General features: G+C 38.5%; 1 protein-coding gene across 4 annotated transcripts in view; it reads left to right on the forward strand.

The window, feature by feature from the left end:
• The window catches only part of mis18bp1 (MIS18 binding protein 1), a 75,247-nt gene that overhangs the window by 2,863 nt on the left and 60,160 nt on the right, over window positions 1-12,224 (forward strand). For 2 of the 4 annotated variants that reach the window (XM_041214701.1, XM_041214703.1), the window contains exons 2-3: window positions 8,264-8,353; window positions 9,809-10,530. The exons of 1 other annotated variant lie outside the window; for it this stretch is intronic. In XM_041214701.1, the coding sequence (XP_041070635.1) occupies window positions 9,945-10,530 (586 nt within the window). In that variant the 5' untranslated portion in view covers window positions 8,264-8,353; window positions 9,809-9,944. The remainder of the gene's footprint in view (window positions 1-8,263; window positions 8,354-9,808; window positions 10,531-12,224) is intronic. One more of the 4 variants, XM_041214702.1, reaches the window with a different exon arrangement.

The following is a 12,224-nucleotide window of genomic DNA, read 5'->3' on the forward strand; positions in this document are numbered from 1 at the left end:
AAGTGAAGCAGCATTTCACTTGCATTTCCCCCAACTTAGTCTACTGTATTCGTTGCTCCCAATGCAGTCTCCTCTACATTGAAGAGACCAAACATAAACCGGCGACCGCTTTGCAGAACACCTGCAGTCTGTCCGCAAGAATGACCCAAACCTCCCTGTTGCTTGCCATTTCAACACTCCACCCTGCTCTCTTGCCCACATGTCTGTCCTTGGCCTGTTGCATTGTTCCAGTGAAGCCCAACGCAAACTGGAGGAACAGCACCTCATCTTCCGACTAGGCACTTTACAGCCTTCCGGACTGAATATTGAATTCAACAACTTTAGGTCTTGAGCTCCCTCCTCCATCCCCACCCCCTTTCTGTTTCTTCCCCCTTCCTTTTTTTTCAATAATTTATATAGATTTTTCTTTTCCCACCTATCTCCATTATTTTTAAATCTTTTATGGCCCCCCCACCCCCACTAGAGCTATACCTTGAGTGCCCTACCATCCATTCTTAAATAGCACATTCGTTTAGATAACATCACCAACTTCAACACCTCTGTGTTCTTTTGTCTGTGACATCTTTTGATGATCTGCTCCTATCACTGCTTGCTTGTCCCTACAACAACACCCCCCCCACCTTAAACCAGCTTATATTTCACCCCTCTCCTTGTAAAGAAAAATCAGTTCTGTTGAAGTGTCATGAGGACTCGAAACGTCAACTCTTTTCTTCTCCGCCGATGCTGCCAGACCTACTGAGTTTTTTCCACGTAATTCTGTTTTTGTTTTGGATTTCCAGCATCCGCAGTTTTTTGTTTTTTACTACAATGAACAAACTTGTCATGGTCCGTGGTGGAGCATGTATCTTGATGAAACATAAGCCCGCAGAGGCATGGGGTATTAAAGCAAGGAAGTTATGATAGCTGTTATGGATACTGGTTGCCCACAGCTGGAATATTGTGTTTGATTCTGAGCACTGCACTTTAGGAAAAATGTGAAGGCTTTAGAGAGGTTGCAGCAGAGAGCTAAATTGTTCCAGGGATGAGGGACTTCAATTATATAGGTAGACTGGAGAAGCTATGTTTGTTTTCTCCTTGTAGAAGGTTGATAGGAGATTTCAACATAGAGGTGTTCAAAATCATGGGGGGGTCTAGACAGAGTAGTTAGAGAAACTGTTCGCATTGGTGCAAGAGCCAAGACCTAGAGAAAACAGGCTTAAGGTGATTGACAAAAGAACTGAAGCGACATGAGGAAAAACTTAGCAATTGGTTATGATCTGGAATGCACAGCCTGAGAGGGTGATCGAAGCAGATCACAACTAATGCTTTTAAAAAGGAATTAGATGGGGAAAAATTGCAGGGAAATGAGGGAGTGAAACTAGCTGGATTGCTCCTGGAATGATAAACACAGAAAATGCTGGAAATACTCAGCAGCTCAGGCAACATCTATGCAGAAAGAAACAGAGTTATCGTTTCAGGTCTGTGACCTTTCAACAGAGCTTGGAAGATCATAGACCTGAAATGGTAACCCCGTTTCTCTCTCAACAAATGTTGCCTGACCTGCTGAGTATTTTCTGTTTTTTCCCAATTTGCAGCATTTTGCTCTTGCAGAGTGCTGGCATGGGCTCGATGAGCTGAATTAACTTTTGTGTGCTAACCATCCTATGTTTCTGTGAATCTGAGAATTATAATATAAAATACAACTTTTTACTTCAGTAACAAATGCACAAAGTCCTGTTACCTGAATTATTTTCTGTTTGACTGATGAACTGGATGAACATTTATCAAATTGTTACAGGCATTGAATCAATCAGTAATTTTATTTATACCTGGAATCAGGTATGTAAATGATTATGACAGAGTTTAGCATGGTGCGGTGGATAGGGATATATGTTGTAACCTCTCCTGGAAATCTACTATTGTTCGGAAACCCCAGTTGTTTAGAAATTTTTGAGCAGGCCTTAGCAACACACAAGACCATTTTAGCACAGTACTTTGGGAGGGGAAACATTTGGATAAATTGAACAAATTTTATTACGGCTTTATAATGTTTTATCACTATTTTATGCTTCAGGTAAATATATCTAGGGTGTGTTCCAGTTCACACACTTGTAGTTAGGCATTCTAATGTCATTGTATAACCCAGAAAATTCCAAAATCCAGAAATGATTTGGTTCCAAGCATTTTGGACTGGAGAGTTTGCAGTGTATATAGTCCTGTTTACAATGTGAACCAAGCTATTCAACTCACTTTCTCTTTAAACATAAAAAAATCAAATAAGGCTGAAGCATTTGATACATTCTTCAGCCAGAAGTGCTGAGTGGATGATCCATCTCAGCCTCCTCCGGATGTCCCCAGCATCACAGATGTCAGTCTTCGGCCAATTCTGTTCACTCCATGTGATATCAAGAAACGGCTGAAGTCACTGGATACTGCAAAGGCTATGGGCCCTGACAACATTCTGGCAATATTACTGAACACTTGTGCTCCAGAACTTGCTGCGCCCCTAGCCAAACTGTTCCAGTATGGCTACAACACTGGCATCTACCCGTCTATATGGAAAATTGCCCAGGTATGCCCTATACACACAAAGCAGGACAAATCCAACCTGGCCAATTACCGCCCATCAGTCTACTCTCGATCCTCAGTAAAGTAATGAAAGGGGTCAATCAACAGTGTTGTCAGGCAGCACTTGCTTAGCAATAACTTGCTCGCTGACGCCCAGTTTGGGCTCTGCCAGGGCCACTTGGCTCCTGACTTCATTATAGCCTTGGTTCAAATATGAACAAAAGAGCTGAACTTCCAATGTGAGGTGCTTGACATCAAGGCCGTGTTTGACCCAGTGTGGCATCAAGGAGCCATAGCAAAACTGGAGTCAATGCGAATTGGGGAAAACTCTCCACTGGTTGGAGTCATACCTAGCACAAAGGAAGATGGTTGTGATTTTTGGAGGTCAGTCAACTCAGCTCCAAGACATCACTGCAGGAGTTCCTCAGGGTAATGTCCTTGGCCCAACCATCTTCAGGTGCTTCATCAATGACCTTCCTTCCATCATAAGGTCAGAAGTGGGAATGTTCACTGATGATTGCACAATGTTCAGCACCATTCGTGATTCCTCAGATACTGAAGCAGTCCATGTCCAAATGCAGCGAGGCCTGGACAATATCCAGGCTTGGGCTGACAAGTGGCAAGTAACAGTCTGGCACAAGTGCCAGGCAATGACCATCTCCAACAAAAGAGAATCCAATCATCGCTCCATGATATTCAATAGCATTACCATCACTGAATCCCCCACAATCAACACCCTTGGCATTATCATTGACCAGAAACTGAACTGGACCAACCATATAAATACTGTGGCTGCAGAGCAGGTCGGAGTGTGACGAGTAATTCAACTGCTGACTCCCCAAAGCCTGAATACCATCTACAAGGCACAGTTCAGGAGTGTGATGGAATAAACAGTTGCCTGAATGAGTTCAGCTCCCACAACACTTAAGGAGCTTGACACCGTCCAGGATAAAGCAGCCTGCTTGATTGACACCCCATCCACAAACATTCACTCCCTTCACCACCGGCGCACAGTAGCAGCAGTGTGTACCAACCACAAGAAGCACTGCAGGAATTCACCAAGGCTCCTTCGACAGCACCTTCCAAACCCACGACCACTACTATCTAGAAGGACAAGGGCAGCAGATAGATGAGAACACCACCAACTGAAAGTTCCCCTCCAAGTCACTCACCATCCTGACTTGGAAATATATCGCCGTTCCTTCATTGTCGCTAGGTCAAAATCCTGGAACTCCTTCCCTAACAGCACTGTGGTGTAGGTACACCACATGGACTGCAGTGGTTCAAGAAGGCAGCTCGCCACCACCTTCTCAAGGGCAATAAATGCTGGCCCAGTTAGCGAAGCCCACATCCCATGAATGAATAAAAAAAAACTCACTCTTATAGTCATCATCTAGCATGCCTGCTTTGCTAAAATGGCGCAGCCAGCCCTGGCTGTTCACTGATTTCCAATATGGTTCTGGAAGAGAAAGTCTTAGCTGCCTCTTCCTTTAATTGGAACCCCAGATAGACATCAATCAGTAGTCCTACCCTTTTTGCTGGCAATCAAAATCATTATCCTAGCCTGGAACAAACCAACGATGATAAATATATAAAATTTAAATGATAAAAATCAGTGCTCTGATTAATTAAATATATTTTCAAATGAATCAAATATAAGATAGAGAACAAATGGGCCACCACAATGCTGCAAGGGGAAAGTGTTCTCTGGTTCACAAGAAAGTATTTTAAATGGATAATAAGAGGGGCAATGAGAGACCTAGCTGCAAGCATAGTAGCTGAGGGGGCATGAAACTGTAACCATTTATTTTGGTACTGTAACCATAATAGAGCTGTGGTGGCATATATTTGAAATGTGAATGGGCTTAACACTGAAAAATACAGAATAGTAAATAATCTTAATTCTTATTTGCTCCCATTATACACAAGGAAAGATGCGAGTAACATTCCCACCCCAAACAAATATCCTAGGTAATATCAATGACTTTAAGTGAGAGGGACGACCTTTAACAAGCTGAGAACGCACAAAACAAGTAACAGTTGTCAATGGTATTCAATATGCTGAGAGAGATTATGGAAATTATTTGTCATGTACTGAGGAGATCCCAGCAGAGTGAATACAGGCCAGTGAATTGATCGTATTCAAAAGGCTGACGAAGCGGACAAGGTAACTGGCGGACCCAGTGGTCTTTCTTCCATTATCTGTAAAATAATGAATTTGTATATCAGGTATAAATTTGAGGATTATTTGTACAATAATCTGACAAAAAGCATTAAACATGAGTTCCGATGGGAAGATCCTGCCTGACCAAATTTCTTAGGAATTTTTAGGAAGTGAGAAACCAAGTTGGCTATGAAAAAATCCCTATGAGATAGTGTACCTTTTCTTCCAAAAGGCTTCTAGCAAAATTTCATGTTGAAACCTGTTGGATAATCTTAAAGCTATAGAGGATCAAGGTTAACTTTTGAAATGGGTAAGAAACAAATGCTTATTAAAGGAGTTGTGTCAGTTGCAGTGGAGAGGGAGTACTGAGTTGGCTGAATGGCAGAAAACAGTAGAGATAATGGACAGGGTACTCTAATTGGCTGAATGTGGTGCCCCACAAGGATCTGTGTTGGAGCCTAAATTATTCACTGTATTTATCAACGACTTAGATGTTGCTATAGAAAGCCACATATCCAAATTTGCCAATGGCACAAAAGTGACAAAAGCATTTTCGATGTAAGTGTAACATTACAAAAAGACATTGATAGTTTTAAGTGAATTGGCAAACTGGCAAATGGATTTCTATGTAGGGAAATGTAAAATCATCCACTTTGGACCTAAAGAGATAGAATGGGGTACTTTCTAAATAGTGAAAAGCTAGAAACAGTGGAGATCCAAAGATACTTGGGGATCTAAGTACATAGATCATTAAAATGTCATGAACAGGTACAGAAAATAATCAAAAAGATTAAATGAACCCTGATCTTTATCTAAAGTACTAGTATACATGCTTAATGCATGCATACATGTAGAAGTCATGCTTCACCTATACAAAGCCACACCTGAAGTACTGTGACAGTTCTAGGCAGAAGAAATTGGGAAGGATATATTGCAAGGGTTAATTTACAATGAGAGATTACCTGCAATTTAGAAGATTTAAGGGGTGGCTTGATCAAAGTTTTCAAGATATTATTGGGAACGGATTATGGGTAGATAGGAGCTATTTCTGCTGCTTGGGGCATAGTCTAAAATTTAGAACCAGACTGTTCAGGAGTGAAACTAGGAAATGCTTTGACACACAAAAGGTGTTAAAAGTTTGGAACTCTTTCACAAACGGCAATTCTTGCTAGATCAAGAGTTAATTTTAAAATTGAGATTGATAGGTTTTGTTAGCCAAAGGTATTAAGGGATATGGGACAAAGGCAAGCATATGGAGTTAGGTTACAGATCAGTCATGACCTCACTGAATGGCAGAAGAGGCAGGAGAATCTAAATGATGAACTCCTGTTCCTGCGTTGTGTGCCTGGGGACCACTGCTGTGTCTAATTACAGAAATGGATTTAGATAACTGAGTAGACTCAATGCTGAACCGAGGCAGAAAAGCAAGCAACAAAGCTAATACAATGTTAAATTACATAGCAAACCAGAATATAAGTCAAGACATAGTGATTAAACTTGGTAGTGTTCTGGCCAGACTGTGTCTTGAATACCAGAGGCAGTACAGAAAAAGTAGTAGAGGCAAAAACCCAATTTAAATAATTAGATGCCATGATGAGAACTTTTTTTCTGGATGGACGAATTGAGTTTGGCTGAATGGCCTTTCTCACTTCAACAACTGCAACTTTCATGAACACATCAGAACAAATAGTCATTCATTAGTGACTTACAATATTTGTTATTGAACCAACAGGCCATTAGATACCTGGAATTTCTGAATATCCTCAAACTTATCCATTTGCATTGATAAATAGGGATAATTAAATCCACCTTCAATTTCCCTGATAGTCTAATTCTTTTTAAATAGTGAATTGGTAAGAACCTTTGAATTATGCAAATAATTTGTGGGATGTTATTTAGCTTGGCTACCTTATTTCTTTAGTCTCCAGTTATTTTCTTGAGTACTGTATCAACAATGTTCAAAATAATTGTATTTTCTCACTTGGTTTTTTTCTTACAAATGCACATGGGATTTTTAGGGCCTGATTTCCAGCCCCCACCTCTCCCTGCCACCACCACCACCTGCCCAGCACTGATTTTTCTCACTTGTATTCAAAACAACAAAAACCCAAAAAATAAATTGGCAAAGCTGACTTAATGATCCTTATTTATGAACAGCATTGTATTCTGGCTTAAATAAAAGCAAAATACTGCGGATGCTGGAAATCTGAAACAAAAATAAAAATAATTGGAAAAACTCAGCAGGTCTGACAGCATCTGCGGAGAGGAATACGGTTAACGTTTCGAGTCTGTATGACTCTTCATCAGAACTAAGGAAAAATAGAAAAGAGTTGAAATATATGCTGGTTGAGGGGGCTGGGACAGGTAGAGCTTATATTACAGCCCAAAAAAAGGATGTTGATTAAAAGAGTCTGGTTATTGAGTTGATAGGTTTATCACATTGAGAAATGACCTTGTGCGATCTTGTTTTAACTCCTTATATGTTGATACTTGCAGTGCATAATGAGTTAATATTGAATATAGGCAAAAAGATTTTTGAATTTAAATAGTTTTGAAAAGAAAATTTAATAAATTGCTGGATTTTAAGAATGTAAAAATTCAAAATAATTTCAAGGCCAATTTTTATCCGCAATGATTATTGATGATTAAGAATGTTTTGACAGTTACTATATTGTCACTATATTGTAGGCAAATGCAAAATCATCCACTTTGGACTTGAAAAGATAGAATAGGGTACTTTCTAAATAGTGAAAAGCTCAAAACAGTGGAGGTCCAAAGATACTTAAGGGTCCAAGTACATAGGTCATTAAAATGTCATGAACAGATAAAGCAAGTAGTGATAGGAAAGAATAATTAGTGTTTTCCTTTTAGAATTATTTTATAGCACACTTTCCTGAATACACACTCTTCTAACTGGCTAAACGTTACCTTTAAAATTCAGTTGGGGACTCCTGATGAGACACTCTAATCACTAACAGTTCTCAGTCAATCAGTTTTCATATCAATAGCAATTGAGATTTATTTGTAAATCTGACTTACTGTAACCCCAGTTTTTTTAATGTATTATAAGCCTAGATGGTTTATCAAGATAGCCAGGAATTTCCTGAAAACTTGCAGTGAGACAATTGTGTAAATATGTGTAGTGTTGATTTTCAGTGTTGGATCAAAGAAATTTGGATATAAGTGCCTTATGCCATTCTTTAAGCTATGCCTGATTTCCCCTCTCTTATGCCAATGTGAAACCCTCTCACTTATTACATAGCTTTGGCTTGCCTCACACCTGCTCCTTGTGACCATCCCACACCCATCAAAAATGCAGCTCGTGCAAATATCCTGAATTTGTACCAGTCCTGAACTTGATGTAAATTTATGCCTAAAATTTTTGCTGCAACCAAATAATTGTTTTATGACAGTTTTCAAATTTAAGCATTTTTAAAATAGTTCCTCTGTATTTTTTTTGTATCTTTGTAAGCACCTATATGGTATCAGAATGATTTGCATTAAGGTTTGAAAATTTCCACAGTTATATTTTCTTAAACATGTTCTGTTTAGTGTGCATCATTGGTGATTCGATGCTTCAATATTCATGTAAAAAGAAGAACTTCAAGAAGGAATATAGCTCAAGTTGGATGCTTTCCTCAGGTTCTGATTGTTTTTGCTGAATTTCTATTCTTTAACACTAGCTTTTAATGTTTTGACATATGCTAATGAGATTGTCAAATTTTGGCATCATTCATCAAGTGGAAGATCAGCATAGATTTCCATATGACTTGCTGGTTGCAGGAAATACTGGGCCAATGTTGACAAATAACCGAAGTGCCATGATAGGGATTACCAGCTATTTAACTAGCAGCAATTTTTGGTTTAAGCTGTAATGTGTTTCCGATGGAAGCTCAACTCTAAATATTTAAATTAATCCTCCAAGTTCTTGCACCATGTTGTAATCTTGATTAAGAAAACTGTTGCCAGTGAGACAGAAGGAATTGGTATATGAATTACCTCACCTAAGAGTTAATGAGCAAACTGTTGAAACTGTCACCCATAGTTATCTGGAACCGTAGGTAATTTTTTAAAATCTGGTTTCAGTCTTCCAACAGGCTTTCACATCAGCTAGTGAGAGAACCAGCGTTGCTTGCATAGTGTGGGATTGTCTAGTATGATTCCTATGTTCAGCGCTTGATAGCAGATTTAATAAGAAACTCTGAATAGTCTATGGTCAAACTTCCTGACCACAATGGCTGCAAAAGGGGTTGATGAAGGTCAGTAAAGAATGGAGTCTTCATTCTTTTAGGCCCATGCTTCGGGGTTATGCCATTGTATTCCTCGATATTAGGTAGTGCAGCAAACTGCTCAACATTAAGGAGAAAGGTTCTGCTTCTAGAAGTGACCAATGCCATTAAACCTGAGATAATATCTAATGCAGACTTGAAATTGGTAAAATAGATAATGCTAAAGTAAGCAAGCTAATTTGACTGTTTAATTAACATGGGATTAAAGTATATAACTGAAAAAATTTACAATATTCAGCAGCATTAGAGATCTGAAAATCTTATTTTCTCCCAGAGGATAAAGTCCCAGAAAAAAATTAATTTGTATCAATTGATTTTAAAAGAAAAATTATCAGTCCCAACGAGCAAAATTGAAGATTAAAGCTATTAATAGCACTGCTTGATATTTTAGGAGAGTGGGAAATATCTTACTGTTCCTTAATATAAGGATCAACTGGTTGGGGTGGGGGGAGAGGGATGGAGGGAGTAAGAAAAGGTTGATTAATTTATGTTTTACTGTGTATGATGTCAGCTTGATGGGCTTATGGCTGCCTTTTCGACTTTTATCTTAATTGAGTGAAAATTGTGATTTGTAATAGGCATACTGTAATGAGCTGGGATTAAAACAATCTACCTGTCCTTGTACAGCTAATCAATCTACTTAATTATTAGCATGTAGACAGTGTTCCACTTTTAATAATTTTAATATGCAATTTTGTTAATGGCATAATTTTAAGTATTGCTGGCATTGGTAATTGGGAAAAACTTTTGAGGGTGCATGCAGCAGTTTTGCCTGGTAACTAAAAGTGCTATTTTCTTTACCGCACAGATTTTTCATCCAACATGGATATCAAGTTTTTGAGACATAGGGTTAGTGTTTTGATCATTTACAGATCATGTGCAAGATGTAAATTCCTGATGTGAAGAACAGTGGAAGTGAAAAGGAAAATAATTATATTTTCAGTATGGCATCTGTTACTCCATGCAAGAAGAAAGTTTTCAATAACACTGAAATGGACAAAGAACAGAAAACAACCTGGAAAGCAGTACCTCTTCATCAGATTCCAAATGGTACCCCATTAAAAGAGTTAAATAAATTTCAGTGTGGTTCAGCAAATACTCAACGAGAGGATATCGACCCCAAGCCTCCAGCCACGTTCACTTTAATCTCATTAAAAAATGTGAGAAATCCTCAAGTGAATGGTCAACTTCAGTCCACAGTCCTGGAAAAGGAAGGGACATTTAATGTAATCCCTCCTGAACTCAGTGATATAATAGATCCTGATTCCAGCTCCACACATGTAAATTTAAACCAGAGTTATGTCAAATCTCATTTAAATCCCATTGGATCTAAATTGATCAAACAAGTAGTCTCCGAGAGTCCTGCCAAAATGTTCCAAAGAATGAAAGGTAAACTTGACTGTGACCATATTCAGATACCTGAAAATCAGCATCTTCAAACATCCCAAAAAGCAACTCTTGGTATGAATGGGCCTATCCAGTGCTCTGTTGCACCTGTGAATGGATGTGTCTTAGAAAACACGTTGTCAGGTATGAACTAATATTGATTAAATATTGAATATGATCTAGGACTATGCATATTTTATATTTAAACTGATGATGATTTTGTCACAGAAGCCAAGTACTGATATTGTGCAGCAGGCACAAGATATTCAGATCTTGTCCTATATATCATTTAATGATCTGATAAAATATATATAGTTTTTTTATTCTTTCACGGGATGTGGGTGTCACTGGCAAGGCCAGCATATGTTGCCCATCTCTAACTGCCCTTGAGAAGGTGGTGGTGAGCCATCTTGAACCACTGCAGTCCTTCTGGTTTGACTTTCCTGTAGCAGCTTGGTACAACTGAGTGACTTGTTAGGCCAAAGGAAATTAAGATTCAACAACATTGTTGTGAGTCTAGAGTCACATTTAGGCCAGGTCAGGTGAGGATGACAAATCATCTTCTCTAAAGGACATTAGTGAATCGAATGGGTCTTTTACAATGATCAGTGATAGTTTCATGGTCACCATTTCTGAGACCAGCTTTCCCAGATTGATTAATTAAATTTAAATTCTACCAGCTGTCACGGTGGGATTTGAAACCATATTCCCATACTTAACCTGGTAGGGGAGTGATACTGATTCCTTCTGCATGTGATGGTGGCTTGGAATGTTGTTGAAGATGTTTTATGAATAAAGTATATTTTTGCAAAAGAAAAATGAAACCATGTTCCCTGAGCATTAGCCTGGGCCTCTGGATTGCAGGCCCGGCAACATACCACTACGCCATCATCTCCCCAGTCTTGTCAGTTACTACATACTTTATTACTAATTTGAAAATTAATGTGAGTGGCAAGAGAGTATTTAAAACTTTATTTCTGTCCAGTTTAAACTATTTTTATACGAGTTTTTGCCCAGGTGATATTCAGTCAGTAGAATCAGATGCAGTCAATACTGAGGAAAGTTGAGACAACCTACTTTTCCAAACTGAAAACTTCATTTCAAATTTGAAAACTGCTTCAAGATCTTGAATCCCTAAATGGAACAAAAATTATCTTTATACTTGCTTTCTTGATTATTGCCCTACGGTGACTAGTCATGTTAAGTAATGATTGTAATAGCAACAATATTCTTTCAACTTTCTTAGCTATTTTGACGCCATTCATATGTCTAACTGTCTGTATTACATTTCATTCAACACTGATAAGTCACTTACATATTATGTTTAAGTTCTTTTTGAGGCTTTTCACTGTCTGTGAAGATTTAACTACTGTTTGCCTACCTTGAAGGTGAGGAGGGGCTTGTCTGCAAATTTAACCAGTTTACTTGGAACTTCTGCTCCAAATTAATGAAAATTAGATACAGTAGTATTCCAAATGCCAATCTTTGAAGGATGATTTCTATGTTCCCTCCAACCCCCACTGACATGACTCCCTAACAAGTACGATGCACAATTTCTTAGCAACCCCCAGATTTTATTTTGAATAGCCATTGCTTTAAGCATACAGGCAGTGATCTATCCTGTCATTATTCCAGAACACTCTGAATAAGTTGAATTTTCAAATGTTCCACTTCTGAAGCAGTGTTAAGATATTGTGCCTTTGATGTCTGCAGGATGTTCCAAACACTTTGTACTGGTGTACTTTTGAAGTTTAGTCATTGTCATTTAGGCAAATACAGCAGCGAATTTACATGTACAAGGTCCCACAAATCATAATCATAACTAGTTAATCTGATTT

Source organism: Carcharodon carcharias, chromosome 20 (genome assembly GCF_017639515.1).
Source record: "Carcharodon carcharias isolate sCarCar2 chromosome 20, sCarCar2.pri, whole genome shotgun sequence".
Lineage (NCBI taxonomy): Eukaryota > Metazoa > Chordata > Chondrichthyes > Lamniformes > Lamnidae > Carcharodon > Carcharodon carcharias.